Here is a 22,685-nt window from a genome sequence, read left to right as displayed (position 1 = left end):
TAGATGATATGGTGATTATATGTTTATATTAATATTTTTTGTTTGATATTTGTATATGAGTAAAAATTAAAATAATAAACTATTATAGTCTTAATGGGTTCTTAGTTTATCCAATACCCCAATATTAAAAAGCAATACCGAACTGATAACCCAATAATTTTTTTTATAAAACCATTAATTAATTGTTAACCCAATAACCCAATAACAATAAACCGATAACACTTTTTTTAATTTATTGATAGGTTCGATTTTTACACACCCCTAATATTTGACCACGATACTATGACTTTAAATAATAAAATGAGTGAATGTTAAATATGAAATTTATGTAGAAAAGAATGTACATTTACCACTAATATAATGTAAAATCCATTAAAACTCAAAATTTTACCAACTGTTCAAACTTTTAAAAAGAGGTATCTTGAATATCTGATAACAATCTCTTTGTCAATATCCAAGATTTTATGAAATATTTGAAATATCTCAACAAGTAAATATGTATTTTTTTGTTATAGGCATAGTTAGGATTAGAGTAGTCTCTAAGAACTCTGGGGTCATTTTATTGAATTCCACAAAATTGCAATGTCTAGACAGAGACAAAATAATACCAAGAAATTGAGATAGGTAATGGAACAAAAGCACTACATAATTTTGCTTTCTCTCTTATATAGGAGAAAAGTTAATCTAATATTTTGGCTAATGCACTAATTCCAGCACCACTTTTTCTTACAGTAAATTGTTCATACCATAATAAAAAAGAATTTTTGGCAGGGCTGGCTAAGAAATATCTACGAATTCTTCAATACCCAACAGTCTTTTGCTACATGATAAAATCCAGATTAAAAGGTCCAAATTTCTAATAAAAATATGAATCGCAACGTATTTATGAAGAAGAGCTACTGAAGAAAATAAGAAATTTAATATCGCCTCTAACCAGATATCATTTGCACTTTAGCGGTAAGAAGCTCAAAAACAGTGGTAAAAATTCCACAAAACACTACTAGAAATAGTATTTTTTTTTTCCATTACAAATTAATGGAAATTTATATTATAAAATACAATTTATAGTAGAAAATTCCAATGAAAAATAGTGATTTTATTAGAGAGGGAAAAAGGATAAAGTGAAGTACATTAAAAATGAGAAGACAACATTCTTGTACAAACTCTTAACCGAGAAGAAAAACGGGGACATGGAGCACTCTGAGCTGACTCCATATCCTGCAAGTACCTTTTAAATATAAGTAATAAAATTGAAATCAATATCACCTGGAGAAATAACAATGGTAATTCCTTCTTCTGATGGACTAACTGTACATTAGCTAATCCAACCCGAAAATCAGGTAATATTTTGATCAGCATATTTCTTCAAGGCAACAATTGGAACCAGGCATCATTATGAATTCTTAAAAAATTAAAAGTGCTATCAAAACATTAATACCGAATGCATAAATATGCAGTAAATTTTCTCAAAATACATTGAAGATAATACAGAGATGCTATCTGATTGTCTTTCCAAAGAAATCAATTAGTCAATTAAACTGGTGCAGAGAAGAGATTTTTAACAGACAACTTGAACAAAGCTTGTAAATATAAACAATGGCCTATTAATGTCCTTGATTATGTGGTGGAGGCCCTGGCGGCAGTGGCGGAGGCATTCCAGATTGATGACCAAAGTTTGACTGCATGTGCATTCCAGGTGTGTTTGGATTTCCAGATTGCTGCTGAAGCAAAGAGAAAAAAAAACAAGGAATCAACTCAAAGCTCAAACAGCAAAAATTTTCAAGTTAAAAGAAATCAGAACAAAGGTATTTCATATTCATTAATCAGGAATAAGACTTTTGGCGACTTTGGGCCGTTTTCAACCTTTCCCTAACGACTCTCACCTTCTCCAAAGCGTCAAGCACCAAATCGGGACCCAAAAAGATCATCTCACCCACTTCAAACCAACCAAACGGAGACCTACATCGCCTCCCATACAAAGACTCAAACGGCGCCATCTCAATACTCGAGTGGTAGCTATTATTGTAGGCAAACTCAATAAGCGGTAGGTGGTCATCCCAACTTCCCTTGAATTCAACTTGGTCATCATTCGAGGACGAATGATCCCAAGGAGGAGATATGTTAACACCCCGAACTATTCTTACTTAGATCAATCCAGAAGAACCCTGAGACAGTGAGGACATTACACTGTCCAGTGGGCCACGAGTGGCACCTACGGACCGTAGAAGGATCTACAAGTCGTGGTGGGACTCGTAGGTCCCTTCCACACTTGATAAAATTTTCTTCTATTGCTCAGTGGGGAGGCTAGAAAGGCGCCCTTAGATCTAGAGGGCATTTTGAGGATCGAGGGTCGTATCTGTGTTCCTAGAATTGGAGATTTGGTTAAGCTGATTCTTGAGGAGGCCCATTGTTCCAGATATTCCATTCATCACGGCACGACAACGATGTATCATGACCTACGGTAGCATTACTGGTGGTGTGGGATGAAGCGGGACATTTCATCTTTTGTGGCTAGGTGGTTTGACCCATTTTGGAGTGGAAGTGGGAGCGGATAGCTATGGAATTTGTAGTGGGTTTACCACGTATCTCTCACGGTTTTGATTCTATTTGGGTCATCATAGATCAATTGACCAAGTCTGCTCACTTCTTACCGGTAAAGACTGCCTACAGTTCAGAGAGGTTGGCTCAAATTTACATTCGAGAGGTGGTCTGATTGCAATGGATGCTAACGAGGCCCAAGTTCCTCCGATTCCTGAGGTTCCACTTGAGGAGGGAGTTACACTTGCGGAGTTCCGAAATGTCATCACTTTGTTGACCCAAGTTGTGGCCAACCAAGCTAATCAAGGCGTTGCTCCTCCTCCGCCTCAAGTGCCTACCCCGGCTACTAGGATTTGGGAGTTCAAGAGGATGAATCCACCCGAATTTGTTTAAACATACGAGAGTGAGAAAGTAAATTATCTCAATAATTTAGTACTAAGAAGATCTAAAAACATATAAAAAGGAGATAATTTATTTAGGTTGGGAGCTTGTAAAGGTACACTTTCATCTTCCTTTGGGTCCAACATTTCACATGCACAGTAGGTAAAATTCCTTGACAATCATTTCTGTAACAAAATCGGAGAACAGGAAAGACAAATTAATAAAAGAATAGCTGGTTTGAAGAACAATATGTGTAGACCAGGTTTCAGTATGGGCAATCACATGAATTGAGCTTTGGCAGGAAGAGAAAAAGCTTTAAGAGGTGTTCATTAACTGCCTGTCTCCCATGTAAATCAATCTAAGGGTAAGAAAGCTTTTCCGCTTTACAAGGTAATTTGAGAAGGCGATATATTTTTATTCTGATAATTGAAAAATCTGCAAGGGCTGGTTGGCACACAATTTGAAATTTGAAGACAATGTACCCATCCCTCTACCCTTCTCCACTTAAATATCAGGCTTCTGCGGGAAGGTTTCAACTCGTGCATCTAATCAGCCTCTACCTGTCACGCATTGCACTCTCAACTAGACCAAAGCACTGTGAGCAGTTTGAAGACATTATACCACACTAAAATGACCTCCCCCCTCCCAATCTTAGTTCACATTACAAATATCTGGTCTGAAGGTCCCATACCAAACAACTCCTCCAAAAGAGTTGAACCCCACCCCCCGCCTAAAAAATAACACTGGCTACCCCCAAAACCTCCCAACAGCAAAGGTCCACCCCCTGGGAAAAGAAGAAACTAATCAAAACATCTAAATATCGCAGAAAAGTAGGGCCTTCGGCATTAATGCATACAAAATAACCTCAAAAAAGAACTTTTTTTGATGAGATAATGAATAGTGCCGAGGTACTGAAATATACAAAATGTTGTAAGCAGCACAACTAAATTAGAAGCTCATAGCCTCATACTATCCAAAAAGTCAAAAAGATAGAGCTAATTCATCTACCCAACTATTGTCACACCAAATATAAAAATGACCTTGAAAAGAATATTCAAAATTAGTCAAATATGTGCATATAAACTCCCAAGCTTCGCCTCCTCGTGCATGACTAGCCCAGTGATGGCCTAAATTTGAATAACTCCTAGCACCTTCCTAAAGAAAACATATTTAACCTTCCCAGCAATCAGTAACAACTACTAGAAGAGCAAGATAATTATGAAGACATGTCATCTTCTGGGAATTCAATCAGACCCCATTCTTATTACTCTGTTACTAGACCCTAACATAAGCTCACAGTTATGGATACCTAACTTCTCCTTTCGGCAAAGAACGTTTCATATCACCCATGCAGCTCCTACCGCTTTTGATATGCTGGACCTGAAAATTGTTGATTTACTCTGACTAGGATTACTTGTCTTCACACTCTATGACCACATTTAATCCTTTTGTAGAACTGGATTTAACTCATTTTCACACCTTCTGCAGGTCTCTGGCACAAGTTGAAGTCGCAGTGTAGAATTCTTGTTCCAAGAATAGCTTAAGAAAATACTGACAATTACTAGGAACATTAAGTCTTTTTATTGGATAAGTTGCTCGGAACAATAAGTTTTAGACTGTAACTATCTCTTTTCAATCCAGCTAAAACTACCCAACTTAATGCAACAATAAATAGGAAACCTATGTAATAAATAGTAGCTAAAATTTTACTAAAAGTATAGATACATATAACTGAAAATAAGAATCCAAATAAAAAGAGGATCCTAATAGAACAAAAAATGAATAAGCTGCCAAAAGATTATCACCCTTGCACTCTCAGGTCTCTTAAAGTAATTTACATGCCATTCACCTGATAAGGATTAAGTCCAGGCATGAGTGGCATCTGTCCAGCTTGTTGCCTGTTAAAGCCTCGTCCTGGTGGAAACATCTGATTACCTCCTGGGTTTTGAGGGCCTTGCATGTTTGGCAATCCATTTGGCATTCCACCTGGAGTAACATTGCCCTGTGGTCCAGATCCAGAAGGCATGCCAACAAAATGACCTTGAGGCATTGGAGGACCCATCTGATTCATGTTACCTTGTATCCCCTGAAAAGAAGAAGACAGTCAATCTGTGATGACGAAATAACCTCTTGATCCTCTCAATATATTTCCTTCAAAGCAAATGCACTTTGTATTAATCAATTAAATGCAAAAGTAGTTGTCATTGCTACCAATTCCGCTCTATTCAAGAAAAGGCGAAGATCCTAATGAAATTAGATCCATGCATGCTGCATCACTTGCATATTGTTGAACAATGTGAACCATCTCGTATAAAAGCTTAAGTTGTCAAACAGAGACTTGACAAATCATTAATGTATTTTATGCCACTAAACATTGCCCTCTCACGTGAAACCCTGCCTTTTCCCCTCGAGCAAAGCACATGAAAATATTTTGTCGGTGGGTGACGACAAGACTTGAACTCGGGATCCTCCTGCCTTCTCTAACACCATATTGAATTATGTGACCGTCACATCTAAAAGTTTAAGCTCTCAAACATGTGACATTATTACTAATTTATTTTATATCCGTAATAGGTGCAAGGAGAGAAGGGGAGCCTTGGAGTAACTGGTAAAGTTGTTGCCATATGACCAGGAAATCACGGGTTCAAGCCTTGAAAACAGTTTCTGGCAAAAATGCAAGGTAAGGCTGCGTACAATAGACCCTTGTGGTCGGGCTCTTCCCTGGACCCTGCGCATAGCGCAGTGTTTTGAGAAGTGAGAAGCGGAAAAAAGCGACAGGGGCTCGCTTCACAGAAGCGAGAAGCGTGAAGCGAAGCGCATGCTTTTTTCAGAAAAAGCGCTATTTAGTATAAAAATATAAAATATAAAATATACATAGATAATAAAATATGCCCCATTGGCATATTCACTTCAACTTCATCATCCATTTCATCATCATCAACAAGATTAACCATGGATGCTTCAAGATTCATTTGAGTTTTAAATTCATTTTTTTCCGCAAAATACTCTTTTATTTCTTCCTTCACACTATTCGGGACCTTTGGACACACTTTAACATCTTATAACCACCAATAAGATGCTTCTTGTGACGAAATATTCCGCCATTATATGTCATATCACAAAAAACACATTTGATTTTTGTGTTACTTCCCATGGCAATTCCATATGCCCAAGCTGGATTCCTTTTTTGTGCCATTAAGAAAATACAACTTACTACAAAGAAAAAATAGAATAATAATTCAGTTACACAAGTCAAATTGTCAAAACAATAACAGAGCAGCTGCAGCAAAATTAAAAGAGCAACTGCAGCAAAATTAAAAAAAAAAATAATAAAACAGCCAGACTATGTGGAAAAAAAAACAGAGCATATGCTTTATCTTCAAAAAAAAAATGGCCAAACTGCTGAATAAAACTTGAAAAAAACAATTCTCCGTAGACGGCAGTTGCGCAGAAATAGAAAAAGAAGAAGAGAAGAAGAGAAGAACATCGCAGCAGTTGCGCAGACGGCAGAACTGCTGAATGGAAATAAAAATAGAAACAGAAGAAGAGAAGTAGAGAAGAAGAGAAGAAGACGAGAAGAGAAACTAACCTGGTTGAACTGTCGAAGTTGAAGAAGAAGTCGCAGCAGCTTGGAACAATTAATTATAAGTTTTACAGATTTTTTTTTAAAAAAAAACCCTAGTGCCGCTTTTTCAAAAAAAGCGAGCTTTTTTCTCGCTTCTAGATGAAGCGTGCTTCTCGCTTCTCCCATGAAGCGCACGCTTTTTTGAAATCGCTTCGCTTCACGGTGTTGAAGCGCTAGTGCCTCGCCTCGCTTCGCTTCATGCTTAAAGCGAGCGCTCCGGCGCTTTTTCACAACACTGGTAAATTAAGTAGCATTTCGTATATTTTCTCTTGCTTCAGTGTATCTTTATAATTAAATGGTTATCCAGAATAGCCGTCTTGAAACACAGCCAAGTAATCTAGAGGCTCTCAGGTGCAAGGAGAAAATGTAAACATTTGGCTACAACTCTCATCTTGATACAAATGCATGGCTAACTCAGAAATTATTGTGGCCTTGACCTAGAATATCAGTAAACTTAAAAGCAAAAAGGTAATCTCTGTTTTATAACACTAATGTCTTAAAACAAAGTTTAATAAACACTGCACAAATAGAATTTGGAACATCTACAGAAAAGATGAAGCTCTTTCACTTAAAGGAGGGGGGGGGGGGGGGGGGGGGTTCAAATGAAGAATCAGAATTCAGAATCCATCAAAAGAAGCAAACATAAATGCAGAGCTACAAATCAGTACGCATAGGTTAAATGAAAAATACATTTACGCCACTAATTTATTTCCATTTGTTTAGCAAGAGCAATATACTTAGAGATGTACCAAGAAGGTGACGATCAAGATAAATCACGACACATCTACAAGAAAAGAAGAAAGATACACGCAAATAGACAGAGAAAGCCGCAGAAATATGATACTTACCATCGGACCAGGGATAGGCATTCCTTGGATGGGTCCAGATCCTGGCATTGAAGACTGAAGGCCAGGCATGTTTACTGGTTGTAGTTGGTGTGGTGGCCGAGGTAAATGAGGATGTGGCATTAGAGGCATATGTGGAGGCTGTAGCTGTGGCAAATTCGATGGTTGCAAAGGTAGAGAAGTCATTTGTTGAGGTAGTGACTGCTGCTGCTGAGCTTGCTGCATGTTTTGTTGATATGATTGCTGTTGATTACTTGCAAGAAGAGATGGATGTGGACCAGGAGGAAGAGGAGGAGCTCCTAAAGGCATTGAAACTGGCATTGAAGTCTTCTGTTCTCCTTGAGATGATGCATCAAGTGATGGCATAGACAGTGGCATTGCAGCTCCAACTCCAGGTATTGTACCCTCAGTTCGTAATATACCAGAGGCAAATGCTCCAGGAGTTGATGGGGGCTCAGGACCTGGAAAATTACCAGGCATGCGACCAAGAACATTGTTTTGATCACCCAAACCTGAAATCAATAACAATACCTTAGGTGCCAATGGACAAACAAAACCGATAATCTTTTCAAGAAATTTTTATAAAAGCAAGCTGATTTTCCCTGGTTTACAAAGCCCAGTGCCCCCTAATCTAAACATATGTACAATAAACTGGTATACAATCTGAAATACAATAAACCAATAGCATAAAAAATACAAAGATAACAGCTGTGTGGACAGGAATTAGTAAACACCTTGCTGTCCTAGATTGAATTTATCACGAGCAGAGTCCCCAGGCCTATTTCTGCACCAGAACTTTGTTGTCTGATCATTGCTGCCACTGCATGAGCAAAAAGACTGATTAGTTACCTGCTTAGGTTACTCCAGTTATAAATTTTATGTTGGTGGAAATTTTATTCCTATTTGAAGAATAGTACCTAGTGGAGAAGGCTCAAGGATCTCCACAGTTCTAAAGAGAATAAGAAACAAAATAACACAGCAAGAAAAGCTAGAACCAGCCACTGAATTACCCTCACACACACACGCTCGCGTGGGGGGGGATGTAAAAAATTTAAATCCAGCCTGTGGAGGCTGTGCAGGATTTAAAATAAACATAAACACAAGAAAGGTTTAAACAAAATGACGAAATCTATACAGAGATAGATGGAGGATTGTCCCAGCTTGTATCTGGTGCACAATCTGTAAAGAGAGGAACTCTAAATGTTCCGAGGACAGTAGAAATTCAATACAGAAGATCGAATTGAATTGCATTAGACTTTTTTTGTTTCTAATGTAAAGCAGATTTACATAGAAGATATCGTTTCAATCATAGAATCCTTGGATTTTGCTAGGACCGCTGAGCGGTATTCTTCCTTTTGTTCCTTTAAAATTATGGTTTCAGTACCACCAATGTACTGGTTTTAATATACACAACTGTTATTATCTCAAAAAATAAAAATAATAGAGAACTCATGTAGGAGAATTCCTTTACCTCTATGATAATAATGAAATATATCTGCAACAAATGCTGCATGAATAGTTCATGATGCACTTTCATATCGAAGTTCAGTATCAATTCCATACCAGAAACATGGTGTCCAATACAAACCATAAGTTCATCTTTTACCAGGAAACAGATAATGTTCACTTATTCACAATTCATGTTGCACTTAAGACAACAATTCCCTTCTCTAATGAGAATAGGCCTTGCCCATTCCATTACGGTATTCTCTTCTTGATCACCGGATATTGATAGAAAAACAGTGGGTGACAATATCAATGGAATTGATAGAAAACATTCTCACCAAAAAAAAGCAAGTTTTTATCACTATCTGGGACAGAGGCAGAGACAGGATCACGTGGAGGGGGTGGCAGCGCAATGATTCCTTTGGAATGAATGGCCATTTATCATATGAGTTACTTTTATTCAAAAAGGTTTACTTTGGATATAAAATAAACTTTACTCTGAAATAACATTATATAAACCACTATACATATCTAACTACCTTTTTTAACATCTACCGACAACTATTTTCAGCATAAGTATAAGTGCCTCATATGTTACACGACATAATAAAGCTATCGCTGTTGTACATATGCTTGATAAGTTCTGTAGAAGGGAAATAGAGTCAACATACACGAAAAAAGAAGTTACTAAGTGAGGGCCATAGTTGAGCACACAACAAAGCTACAGACACAACCATATACCTTAAGATATAAATCTGCATCAGACTTATCTTATGGAAACATGAATCTATTGGATAAAGAAAGTTGAGAGCCTGCACAAAAGAAACCTTCACATTCCAGAAAGAACTAGTACAGCAGAAGCTATCATCCCCACGACCACTGACTGGTATACTTCTTAGAGCGGATAAAAGGCAAACCGAGAAGGGACAATCTAAATACGATAGAGATTATGTGGAAAGAATAAACATATAAGATTACAAGTAACTTTTGGATGGACAATTGACATGAGGTAGGCAATCTGGAAGTGGCCTTTCCAGATATCTTCAATTTAGTACTTCATCAGCGAAGGACTATAGCAGAAATGAGGACACCTCGAGGATGGAGTATCATTTTCAGAAGACAAATCAATAATTTAGGGAATTGCAAAGGGTGGCTGAATTCTTTAGTACACTACAGACAGGTGAAGATGTATTATGGTGGCAAGGAAACAACAGGGGTTTATTTAAAATAAATGCAGCTTACAAAATGATATCACTCCAACCAACAGATAACCAATTGGCCATGGAAACACATCTGGAAGACTAAAGTCCGTCACAAAGTAGCCTGTTTTGTATGGCTACCAGCTAAAGAAGCAGCCCTTACACCTGGATAAAATGATGAGGAGGGATTTCATCGTGTTCAAGATGTTTTTTTGTGTAAAGAAACAGCAGAGACAGTTAACCATCTCTTCATACATTGTAAGTTAACAGCACATTTGTAGAGAATTGTCATAAACCTCAAAGGCATATCCTGGATCATGCCTGAAAAGGTTACAGAAGCTCTAAAAAGTTGGGAGGAAACAGGCTTATAGGCAAAAGACAGGAGTAGATGGAGAATTGTCCATGCCTGCATTTGGTGGATAATTTGGAAATTCTATATGTTTTGAGAATATAGAGAATGGTGTGCAAAAGATAAGGTTGAACTTTCATCTGGCTGTAATCAGAATTACTCAAATGATACTGTTTCTATCATTGAGGTTTGAAATTCATTATAGATAGAGGACAGAACAATTTTACAGCTCTAATGTAAATATGGTTTTAGAACTACCTAAGTACTGTTTTGTTTCTTTTGATATATATATATATATATATATACAGTTACCAGTTTCAAACAGAATATGAAGAACTTGTTCTATGATAAAATTGGAAAAGGAGGAATACTTCCGGAATGCTTTGTGGTCTTACTGGAGCATAGAATTGCAGGGTGAATACTAAACATGTTTTGAAATTAGCTTCAGCTTATATTATCATGGTAAAGCAGCGGATTCAGCACCATATTGATCCAAGCAACACTAAGACGAACAACCTCAAAACAATATCCAGTAACAACAAGATGGATCGACCAGAATATTAAATATGGAACAAGGCACAGAAGAAAAGTAGACCAGTTAAGAGAAGAATTCTAACAATTGACACTTCAGAAAATTGTTTTCTGCAACTGGAGACCAGTACTTGTAATAAATGGCACATAACTACAGAGCAGCAGTTTAAGAAATGGAGTATAACCTGCAAAGAAGGTAGCCAATGGGGTGCCATGAAAGATCCCAAACACCAGTTTCATGTGCATTTGTAATTTCTACTTGAGGAGCTTCATGCCTGTGGGTAGAGCAAAAAGACAAAAGAGAGAAAATAAAATTAGAAGCTACCCAATTCACTGATAATAGGGGATTTGATTTGATTAAAAGTTTCAATTTTGGGTTTATTTCCCACATTTCACAGAAACTGTAGGATTGCACTGCTCAATACTGGTTAGAAAAAACTTTTTGATTTGAAGCGAAAAGGAAAAAAATGTTTTTATTCAATAAAACTCGGGCAAATAATGCATATGACAAAAAAAATCAAGTCTTTATCTTACAGGAAAAGCCGAAAAGCAAATAAAAAGGGATTTGAGAGGAGGGAGATAATTTTTTTCTGGAGCTATCCTAAACTCATCGATCGATTTGACACCTTCCGGGGAGAAAAGGAAAACCAGTCAATAACCATAGTACCACTACCAGCTTCAGATACAACAACCATGCATCTTCACTGTTTTGGTTTTATTAAGTTGAGAATGCTTGATGAAGTATAGATACATGCTAAGAGGAGCATTAGAAGTGAAAACAAGGCTCCCTCTCTCATCTCCAAGATCTTGTTGCCAAGAATAGTTGAAGTATTTCGCAAAGACTCGGATAAGTAAAATTAGAAAATTTGATTTAAGTTTCAAGTTAGGTTAAGTACATATTTCTCTTTTTCAGTAAAGGGTAAGTACATTTTATTTTGAACTTTTATCGACTCAGATCCTAGACTTTATCCCATAAGTTTCTTGATAAGTCTAAGCTACTAGCTATGACATTCATCCTGAATTATCCTTTGTCATTCTTCCCAACTTGAATGCAGCTAAATAAGAGGCAGGAGTACCACACTTCAATTTTATTAAATGGTGGCAAAAGAATATAAAAAAGGACATTTTCAGGAAAAAAAAGAGGAATATAAAGAAAAGGGTAATATTTTGATAGAGCAATTAGCAACACTTCTTCAATCAATAGCTAGGTATCCTGTCTATTTCATCAAACAAAATTTATTTGTTATTCCTATGGCTCGCAGTTGACAAAAATAAGATCAAGATTAATGTCCTAAACAAGGTCATATAATGACATTTTGAAAGCACAGGAGATGCCCCCCCCCCCCCCAAAAAAAAAAGTACCACGAATGATCTATAGTTGATAGTGAAAGAAGTTTCAAGGAGCTTACCCCACAAGCCAATGAAATATCGAACCATCAAAGCTTCCGCTGACGAAATATTCTTCATGAAACGGATGCCAGGCCAGTGCTGTCACAATTACATGAATGTAAAGAGGCAATTAGCCAGTATCACAAACACATGAAAGTTGACCATGGAAGCATGGTGGATGAACAAGACGATAAGTGGAACAAAAAGAGTGTTTCTTAACTGAATGAACAAATAAAGAAGCATTAAAATTATTGTTGCACGACACAGATAGTAGAAAAGGCTAAACGTGATTAACTCTGAATTTTATCATGAATAACAATTCAGCCACTAGATCCATTTGTATTATTCACTTTCTCATCAACATGATCTGAATTATTTGTTTCTAATAATATTTTGGTGAAATTTACTGAATAATACTACCATACCAACTGCAAATTTTCATCAAGCCCATTTTTTTCCATCAAATCTTCCAAGCCCATAATCTGGCTATTACATGACATGCTAGTGTTGTGTGCATTGTATAAGATATATATACACATACAGAAGGAAGGCAATTATTACATGTCACATCCTTCTGATGCCCCCGGAATGACTCAAGCTCCTTCATAGCCCGTATGTCATAAAGCTGAAATGAAACAGCACATTAAGAGGACAGAATACAAGCAATTGCACACAGATATTTGACTTGACACAATAATCATCTACACTATTAGCAGGTATTCCTTCATTAGCATATCGATAAAAATTCAAATATAAGCTTTGTTCTTCATTTCTAACCAATAAAAACAAATTACTACAACCAGAACCAGAGAAGTGGAAAGAAACAATGCACTTGCAGTAAATAAACAGTTGCACCTTAAAACCGAGCTAAAATTGCTATCTTGTTGCCACCAACCCAGTAATAAGAAATTTAGCAAGGCTTCTCAAACCTCACAGTTAAAAATTTAACAAACCTGACTGAACCCCTAACAACTAGAACATGTTCCTAAAGCTTCAAAAATCTCAAAAGTACAACTAAACAGAAAAGAAAATAATCATTTCAACTGAATTAAGCAACTTCAAGTTGATCCTTCTCTGTTTTTCGATTCACCCATTTTTAAATACTTTTGACATCATCTTTGAACATCATTAATGAAAGCATTTGACTTGTAAAGAGTCAAAAGAAAAGATAGCATCAATCCAGTTTTTGACGATTCTATGAAAAAAATGACATCTTTCCTCAGATAACAACAATCACATATCATACAGTCAAATTAACAGATAATTATAATATTATTATCATTATTATAATTATCTGGTAGGAATAAGGTATGTGTACACTTTACCCTCCCCAGACCCACGTTGTGGGATTTCACTGGGTTGTTGTTGTTGTTGTTGTATCATTATTATTTTATTGTACTTCAAACTTGATGCATCTTTTAATGTTTGGAACATATTCCACCTCCAACCATGTCAAACAAACAATTGTAACACTTTTGTCAATTATTTCAAATTAATGAACTTGTGAAACAAAGATCGGATAATATGTTCATTAACAACCAATTTACACCACACGTTCATTACATGCAAAATCGGAAAAAAGATTTGAAGGCTCTAGAAGAAGTATGACATGGAACAGCCTACCTTGATAATTTGATCCTTGGAAGCAGTAAGGACCCAGTTACCGTTTTGATTCCACTTTACACAGAGAACGGTGTTCTTATGCCCATGACTGCACACAGCAAACAGCATCCATGTTATAGCTAAAAAAATTACAACTTATCAATGGTAAAAAAATTCTAAGTTCATAGAAGTAATAATAACATTGCAGATTTAGAGAGCAGTTTTTGACTGACAATGATGAAAGCTCCTTCCCTGACTTGGCATCCCAAAGTTTAACAAGATTATCTTTTCCACCTGTAGGCAGGACAAAAGCAAGGCGTCAAAGAGTGAATCTAACTACTCGGAACATTTCAACCATAAAAAATCCTAACCCGAACATTTCTAAGAAGAAGAGAAGAAAAAAACATATACCTGAGACTAATAGAGACTTTGTAGGGTGCCAATCCACACTCTTCACATCCCAACCATGGCCTGCCTGAGTTCAAGTGACATAAGGAACTATTCTAAGATCACCTCATGCGCAAATTAACCGGTACATTAAGAAGTGTTGATAGCAAAATTGAAGAGCTATTGCCAGTGAAATTTTTGAACAAATTTTCCATTTCATAGTAAACTGCTTCTGGAAACACGTCATAACAATTATCAAAGCAGCAAGAAGTAATGGAAGGCAGAGTGTCGTCCGACAGGTAAGAGCATCAAAAAAGTGTGCTCTTACAGCGATGCAAAAAAATCACCTTAACATAGGATCAAAGTTATGCAGTCAAATCATCACTAGTTTCACTTGAATCAACAAGCTTCTTATAGTAAACAGCTTGAGGAACATTACCAGATAACGAGCGCTCTTCTTGGCACCTTGCAAAGTCCCATACTTTAACGGTAGTGTCATCAGAGCATGAGCAGAATTTTAAATCTGTACTACAGAAGCTGTTCAAATTCAAGCATAAGACTCAGTAACCAACTAACATTTTTATCCTGAGAATGGAAACCAACTGACATTTGAATCGTGCATACCCTAAAAATATATTTAATGATGTAAATGTGGTGATAGCGAAAACCAAAAAGTAAATAAAACCCAAGAAATACATAAACAAAACCAAGTCACATCAATTAGAATAATTACCTCAATTCCCGTATTGATTCTTTATGTGCATTCTTATTGGCTTTGACATTATTCATATTGGTTTGCCAATACCTGTCACATGATATAGATGCAAATTCACAAAAGAGAAAGAAAAACACAATATAGATATTGAGAGTTTGAACTGCAGATTGTTCCTAAATTTTATTTACTTTATTGTCCCCCCATCATCACCAGTGACCATCCAGTTATCATTGTGGCTCCAAACCATTGACCTGACTGCTTGATCATGAGCCTGCACATGAAATACATTACACTGTCCATCTAATTTGCTTGTCAAGTACTAAGATCTGAAATGCACAACCCCAGATTCATACCTGAAGTATCATTTCAAAGTTAAACGATTGTCCATTCCATAGTGTGAATTCACCACTTTGAGATCCAGTAATAAGGCGCCGTCCACTAGGAGTCCACTTCAAGTGATTCAAGAGAACGGGTTTGAATAAGAGAACAGAAATATAAAGGTAAGATACACAAAGGATGTGACACAACCAAGAGAGAGACCCAGAAAACTTTTAGCTCTACGTCTTGGGGCATAACGCAAACTGAATCCCCTTTACTTCTTTTATCAATTATTAGAGTGACAACGACACAAAAGAGACCCAAGAGGCTATAAGATTTCAAACTACAATATCTGACAAGATAACTCCTTCCATGTCATATTTTATTAGTCTACTTCCAAAAGAGTAGCTTGTCAGAAAAAACTGAACACAAAGAGCTTTACCAGGAAAAAACTAGTTCTTCTCAGAGAAAAACAAAATCATCAGAAGAGAGTTTGATAGCAAATTAAATCATGTTTCAAGGATCCAGATTCGTACACTCAATCAAGGCCTTGCAACTGTGTGAATAATTTAGACACTCAGATGTGTTGCATTTAATGCTCTGAAGAACATGCCATGATTGATAATTTTACTAATAAATATTACTTCCTCCATTCCATTTTATCTTTGTGATCAGTAGAAAGAACTAATCCCTTCATTTCCTTTTTATGTGATGATGTTTGATTGAACACTTAGTTTAATAAGTTAATTTGACTTATATATTATATTAGCGATGGAGGAACAGTTTATTACAGTAGACTAGTAGAGCTGGAAAAGCTAGTTTAACAGAGATATTTACCTCAAAATTTGAACTTTGAATTTTAACAACTTTGAACTCGACAGTTGTGAGAGTTATATAGAAATGGAATAGTGTCAACCATTTTGGGACGTCGTGAAAAGGAGAAAGTGTCACATAAACAGGGATTGGGGGAGTAATAAATAGATGCAAGCTCAAGGGCACATGTACAAAGATGCATGTGTGCTTCTGGACAAAGCAATTCAATCGCGTATGAACACAAAACCAAATATATACACAATTAAAGCACAAACTAAAAGATAGAAAACCAAGAAGAATTCTTCAACTCACCACAACACAATTGATGGAACAACGGTTTTTATTTAGAGATGCATGAACAAATTTAGCAGCAAAACTTGTGGACGGATTATCCAAATAGGCAACTGCTGGCAATATCTGCACCCATGAACAAGCAAAAGATCCTCATCAAATGTTGACTTTAAAGGAATAAGATCAGAAGAATATACAATCTTGCTGTTTTCATTTCTTTTATAACAATATTGTCTGGGGCTCTGGGCCAGCTTACACACTTTGTAGAATCATTAGCATTTAGTTTGCTGGTTTCAGGACTATATATTTTAATAGTATGTTTTTAGTTGTGGGGGAGACTTTTTCAAACATGTTAGTTCGGTACTTCTTTGAAATCTATGTTACAAAATTTACAATTAATTCGTCCATTAGGTGGTTCTAGAATGTTCTTGGAGTCTATAACTAGCTTTACATGCAGGTAAAACTGAACTATTATCACCTTCTAGAACTACAGGTATGTTCAGGTCAAACTTTACCTCAAGAACGAAGTAGAAGTAAGGTCAGGGTACACTTCTACCCACCCAAGGCCCACATTATGAGATTCACTAGGTATGTTGTTGTTTGTAAGCTTTGCTCAGATAAGGATATAACCCCCCAAAGACATGCTAATCTCATGGAACACACTCTATTGTTTGAAAATTTATGTTTGTATCTATTGCTACTTTAATGGCGGTTCACGGTAACTTCGGGGGTTGAATTTTGCACAAACCAACAACTGTAGGAAATATATATATGTATATATATATATATTACCTAGGATAAGCTTATCATAGATCTTACCAGTAATGGAAGATAAAAAAAAAGGATGATCATGAAAATAAAATTGAAGTTTGCAGAATCATAGATAGATTAATAAGTGGAGTAAAACTGACATCAACTGCTGCTGCTGGGCTAGGTTGTAACACTGTCCTATCCCTTGAATCGCGCTGCCACATGCGGATCTGCAGAAAAGCGATGGTTCTTAACTTTGGATCAAAACAACCTTGAAAGTTAAAGAATGTTATGAGTATCATTGCCGAGTTGACAAATCCACAAAAAGGAACAAACGTTGAATTTATTAATGGACAAAACAATCAAGACGACTTTGGATTCTAGGTCTCATATTTCTTCCTTTTTTGAGAGGGAAAAAGGTTTTAGAAGAACTTTTCTTCCTCTTTTTATTTCTGCTCACTTTTTTTTCTATTTTTAAGATAAAAGACCTCGTTGCCTAGAGATATTGCAACCAAAGAGTGCAGTGACTTATGCATATACCGGAACATCAATACAGCTCATACGGGTGCTAGCTACTGCAAACTAAAAGAACATATGGTTCTTGTGGAACTGGAATTAGGAAGAGGTTGGACTCCTCCAAAAAATATGTGGGATTGAACAAAATCACCTTCTGGAAATATAATCAGAGCTCTAACAATATTCCTGGAGTGTATGGTTAGTGCTAGACAAATTAACCACTATACAAGGCTATACTTACTGCTACCTGACAGCTAGTACTTATAAACCAGTGTACAGGCTATATTTACTGCGACTTGAGCTAGTCTTTCTACTAGAAAAGTTAGAAGTGCAGTACAATAAGTATTGCAGCCCTACATATCTTTCTTCAAAATTTACAATTGCCTGAGTTCCATAGAACTAAACAGAGAGGCACTCTGGTACCTTAGAATCACTGTGATACTATCAATGTTATGTGGGATGACTATTGTGTCTTAAAGGCCCAATATATCCACAATATGAGTGTCACATAAATACCGATTTTAAGATGGATGTGCGATCATACAAGATGATCATCATTCAATAGAAAATGAAATATAGGATGAAATAAAAGGAAGTCGTATGCGATTGCTTGACATGTACTATGTAAATCTCAAAGTGCATCATCCCGAAGGTGCAACACCTACGATAATTGAAGGAGTTAAAATAGGATGAAGCAGACGTAAAATCCACAATCTCTTGGAATCAACAAGGATTTAACTAAGAACATAACGATATGAAAGCAAATGATTCAAATAGTCAATAGCAAGTAGATAAGAATAAAGCTTGGTCAAATTAGTTACACGTGCACTAAATGTGTGTTTGCATTTAGTGTTTTTAGTATGGTAGAGACTTGTATGTCAGCATAAGGATAAATGTGAGATTTAAAGCAGTCAATACCAAGATTACAGCTTCGTATGTCCTTACAGTAACATTAAAGGAGATAATAGACAATATTTTTCTAGTCTGTTAAAAAACTTGCAAATCAATGCAGAGGTACATGTGAGATTCAAAGAACCTCTAGTTTTTAAAAGCCCTAATTAGACTTAAAATACAAATTGTTTATTATCGGAATGAAATGTACCAAATAGAAAGGAATGGATATAGAGGATTCTTTTATTTTAATTAAGAATATATTTCTTATAATCGATGCTAACTAAATTGGAAGTGAATATAGTTGATTGACTGATATATGGGGTCAATAGGGGATTGAGCTTGAGATTAGAAGCCAAAAAGTTAACTGTCAATTCTAATGGAGGGCAGAGTTGTGTTAGAGGATCATTTACGAGAGTAATGACCCAACCTTCTCCTGTGTGTACTTAGTAGGGGGGAAGGGGTATCAAGAACTAATGCCCTGGTTCATACCAAAAAAAAAAAGTTGTATTCTTGGACCACGGAACAATGACATCCAAACTATCCATAGGAGGTTTTTATCTTAGATTATACCAAACTCTGTAAAATGATTTCCATAATGCTGGTGAAAATGTTGTGGCATGCAGATAAATATAACAGCTACAAACTATTCCTTAATGTTTATTTTCTACATTGATTGCAAACTATACACACATTTCAAGGTAGGGACTAGGCTAAAATTGAATAAGAGCAATCTTGCTATTGCTTCCTAATGGTGACAGGACAACAGCTCGTGGTTGTAACCCCTTGAAAGAAAGAAAAGAGGAAAATGAACCCACACTTGCCATAATTTTTCTTTGTGATGACATGATAACAGCTCATGGTTCTAACCCCATGCTGATCTACATATAGTAACATATAGAAGAACATTTACCGCACCACATTGCATAACTAGGTCTCTGGGTAAATGCCCACATTCAACAGTTATTACCTGCATATATCTTACAACTGTACTAGTGTAATCAACTGCTCTTCTCTGGCCAATTTTTCTCATTCTCTTTGCAGCAAAACTGTCAGCGTGAGCTGCAAATATAAGGAAAAGAATAAAACTTTGGCAGCCATTGTATTTAGGTCCAGAAAATACTTATCAAAATAAAAATAAGGTGAAGTGAATTATGTGTCATCAAAGCAAATGGAAGTCCCTAAGAACAAGGGTAACGTTCATCCTCTCTTCAACTTTTGGACCTAAACCTACCCAAGCAATAAGAAATGATAGATTCTATGAGAATTTGACAATTTGAGACAATCATAGCCTCATTATCAGTCATCTTGTGGCTAAGATAAGACAGGGAAATCAATTCTCACTGCCGAATCAGATACATGAAATAGAGAAGTCATGAGGAAATTTCCTAACAACTTTCTTATTGCTTCAAACATTCTGTCATTCAACTTGCTTCCTCTAATAAAATGAATGAAAATGATAAACAGCAATAGTAGTTCAACATGAATCACAGTGAGTTGAAAATCTGCTTTCTTCTCCAACTAGATAGAAACTATATGAAATAACGACTAAGAGGTCCTTCCCAAAGAAAACAAAATTGTATGCTCAAATCACTCTTCTCCAGAGTGGTAGTTTCTACTAATATTCTCTCACTTTCTTCCCATTAAAACTAGAGTCAATTTACAACTTTCAGTATCTACCCGTGTTTCTTTTCAGATTAATGAATTACACAACAGCAGTTTGATAACTTAAAACAAAGAAATAAAAGAGAAGAAGAAAAGTTATAGCTAGGTCTTTTAATTTGATAACTTTTTTTTTGATGAAATGTCTCATAATTTGATAACTAGATTCTTGATATTCCCTACCAGCTGTATGCTCTGGTGAGAATTATCAATCAAAGATGAGAAGTAAGAGAGTATATCAAACATTAGCAAACAACACATACCATCATAAGAAGGATGAGGAGTAGGGCCAGGTGGCTGAGCATTAAGAGTAGAGGAGGATGCAGATGGCTGCCGCATCATGGGAGATGGACCTGGCAGAGGTTGTGGACCCCTTGGAAACTCTCCAAAATGTGGAGGATGTTGTTGCTGGTGTTGTTGTTGGTGTTGTTGCTGGTGTTGTTGTTGGTGTTGTTGCTGGTGTTGTTGTTGGTGTTGTTGCTGGTGTTGTTGCTGGAATTGTTGTTGTGGCAGCGGTGGGTGTTGGTGTTGTTGGTGCTGATGAGGATCACCACTCGCCATCATAGTTGCGGATCCAAGATTTCAAATTTATGGATTCAAAATTCAGAGTTCTAGGACAAAGACCTTGAGTTAATAATACAATAACAATCGGACCAAGTATCTGGTATCGATATTCAATACATATTTGAAAAAGTTAACAACCACCTAAACAAAAATATGTAAATATAAACATCACCATTACAATTGGCCTCATCAATTTGCTATATTCCAAAAACAATCAATAATTACATTCATTGGACACACAGGCAAACACAATAACCTTTCAGTTTCTTCAAACACTGACTAGCTCAATATGCAAAATACCTAACAGAAAGCTTGCATTCCATATCCAAATTGAGGGAGCTACAAGAGAGCACAGAGAAAATTCATTTCAACAACACACACACACCTTTCAAGAAATGTGGTACTGTAATAGCATATAAAATAGACCTCTGGATGATGATTAATGGGATAACACGGATTTACATTCTAAATTTCTAACTTTTAATATTAACTTCCCATAAAAAAGGATTGAGAACCACAAAAAGAAAATCCTGGAATCAATCCAATCACATAATAATGACAAGCTGGAATTTAAGAAATAATATGCCAACCTAAATTCTTAGAATATGTATAGTGCGACACAAATATAAGAGGCAAACAGAAAAAAAGAAAACAAAAGTAGATTGTGTACCAAGTTTTAGAGACGTGCAGAAATCAGCAACAATGAACCCGGAACTCCGGTAAGAAGGCCCTTCAGCTAGTGCTACGATGGCTGGCAGCAAGAAGAAAGTAGGGTTTAGGGTTTTTAAACCTAGAGCGAAAGAAAAAAGGAAATGCAGAAAGGTATGTAGGGAAAGAAGGGAAGGGAAAAGACGGAGGAACTAACAACACAAAATCTTCGCCGGAGAGAGCAACGGCGAGGGGAACGCGATGTATTCGCCGGAGAGAGAGAAACGGGGGGTGTAGTAGCAGTGGATAGGTTTGGCAGTTTAGTCTGGGCTCATTTTGGAGCCCATTTTCGTCTAAATGGAGATTTGGATTTTGGACATTGGAAAGTGAAGTGAAAAATCCCCAAGGCCCATTGTCAAAAATTACGGAGGGTAAAAGTAATATAAAATGGTACCATATGAAAAAATATATCCCCTATTAAATTAAGGGAATTGGCAAATATTACTAATAAGAGTATAATTTCAATTACGTAAATTGGCTACAGTTTAATGAAATTCGCTATCATACAAATCTGAGGACTCATATACAAATCTAGAAACGAATATAAAAATCTCTAAAGCAAATTTGGAAGCGAATATACAAATCTCTTTGAAAGTTCAATTTTATAATGCAGCGAGATATATCAAAGAAAAATCCCAAATTATATAATGCAGCGAAATATACAAACAAAAATTGGCATATCAACTGAAACTATAGTTATGGAACGTAACTAAGCAAATTGTAGCTAAAAGCCTAATTATGTTTTAAATCTTTACTATTCATGAAAATTTTCCTATATTAAATTGGTAAAAAATAGCTCACTTATATTCTTTTTTTATGACTAATGTCTTGTTTACGTTAATAGCCTGTTTGGATAGATTTATTTTAAATAACTTATAAGTTGAAAAGAGCTTATAAATTTAAAAAAACAAGTAGGTGCAGCTCAATTTTTTTTTGACTTATAAGCTGCTTAAAACAAGTCTATCTAAACAAACTCAATTATTTATTGGGGCGCTTATTTTTGGGCTAATTTCATATATGTATCAAAAAGTTATTAGTTTATAAAAAATATAGCCATGTTTTCATTTACACAAAAAATAGCCAAAAAAAAAATTATGGGCTGAAATTACAAGCCTCAATTCCGCCCAAGGCCATTAAGCCTTTTTTGCTGAACACTGCAGGTCAA

The 22,685-nt window shown here is 36.1% G+C and overlaps 1 protein-coding gene across 3 annotated transcripts; it reads right to left on the bottom strand.

Moving 5' to 3' along the window:
- Window positions 1-1,418: 1,418 nt before the first annotated feature.
- Window positions 1,419-21,862, bottom strand: LOC129889335 (flowering time control protein FY). 3 transcript variants are annotated; one of them, XM_055964595.1, is made up of 20 exons: window positions 21,678-21,862; window positions 21,483-21,563; window positions 20,512-20,859; window positions 19,557-19,648; window positions 17,341-17,409; window positions 16,451-16,555; window positions 15,361-15,456; window positions 15,196-15,278; window positions 15,026-15,097; window positions 14,732-14,829; window positions 14,317-14,376; window positions 14,139-14,199; window positions 13,927-14,014; window positions 12,865-12,928; window positions 12,324-12,402; window positions 11,100-11,189; window positions 8,124-8,209; window positions 7,393-7,901; window positions 4,769-5,005; window positions 1,419-1,721 (listed from the first exon to the last, which is right to left on the bottom strand). In XM_055964595.1, exons 3-20 carry the CDS (start codon window positions 20,810-20,812, stop codon window positions 1,605-1,607), a joined length of 2,307 nt encoding a protein of 768 aa, XP_055820570.1. In that variant the 5' UTR covers window positions 20,813-20,859; window positions 21,483-21,563; window positions 21,678-21,862; the 3' UTR covers window positions 1,419-1,604. The 3 variants fall into 3 exon arrangements, with proteins under 3 accessions (XP_055820570.1, XP_055820569.1, XP_055820571.1); XM_055964594.1 differs by having other exon boundaries at window positions 21,483-21,862; XM_055964596.1 differs by having other exon boundaries at window positions 1,419-1,718; window positions 21,483-21,859.
- Between the last annotated feature and the right edge of the window lie 823 nt (window positions 21,863-22,685).

Source organism: Solanum dulcamara, chromosome 5, assembly GCF_947179165.1.
Source record: "Solanum dulcamara chromosome 5, daSolDulc1.2, whole genome shotgun sequence".
Lineage (NCBI taxonomy): Eukaryota > Viridiplantae > Streptophyta > Magnoliopsida > Solanales > Solanaceae > Solanum > Solanum dulcamara.
This window is presented reverse-complemented; position numbering and strand designations above follow the sequence as displayed.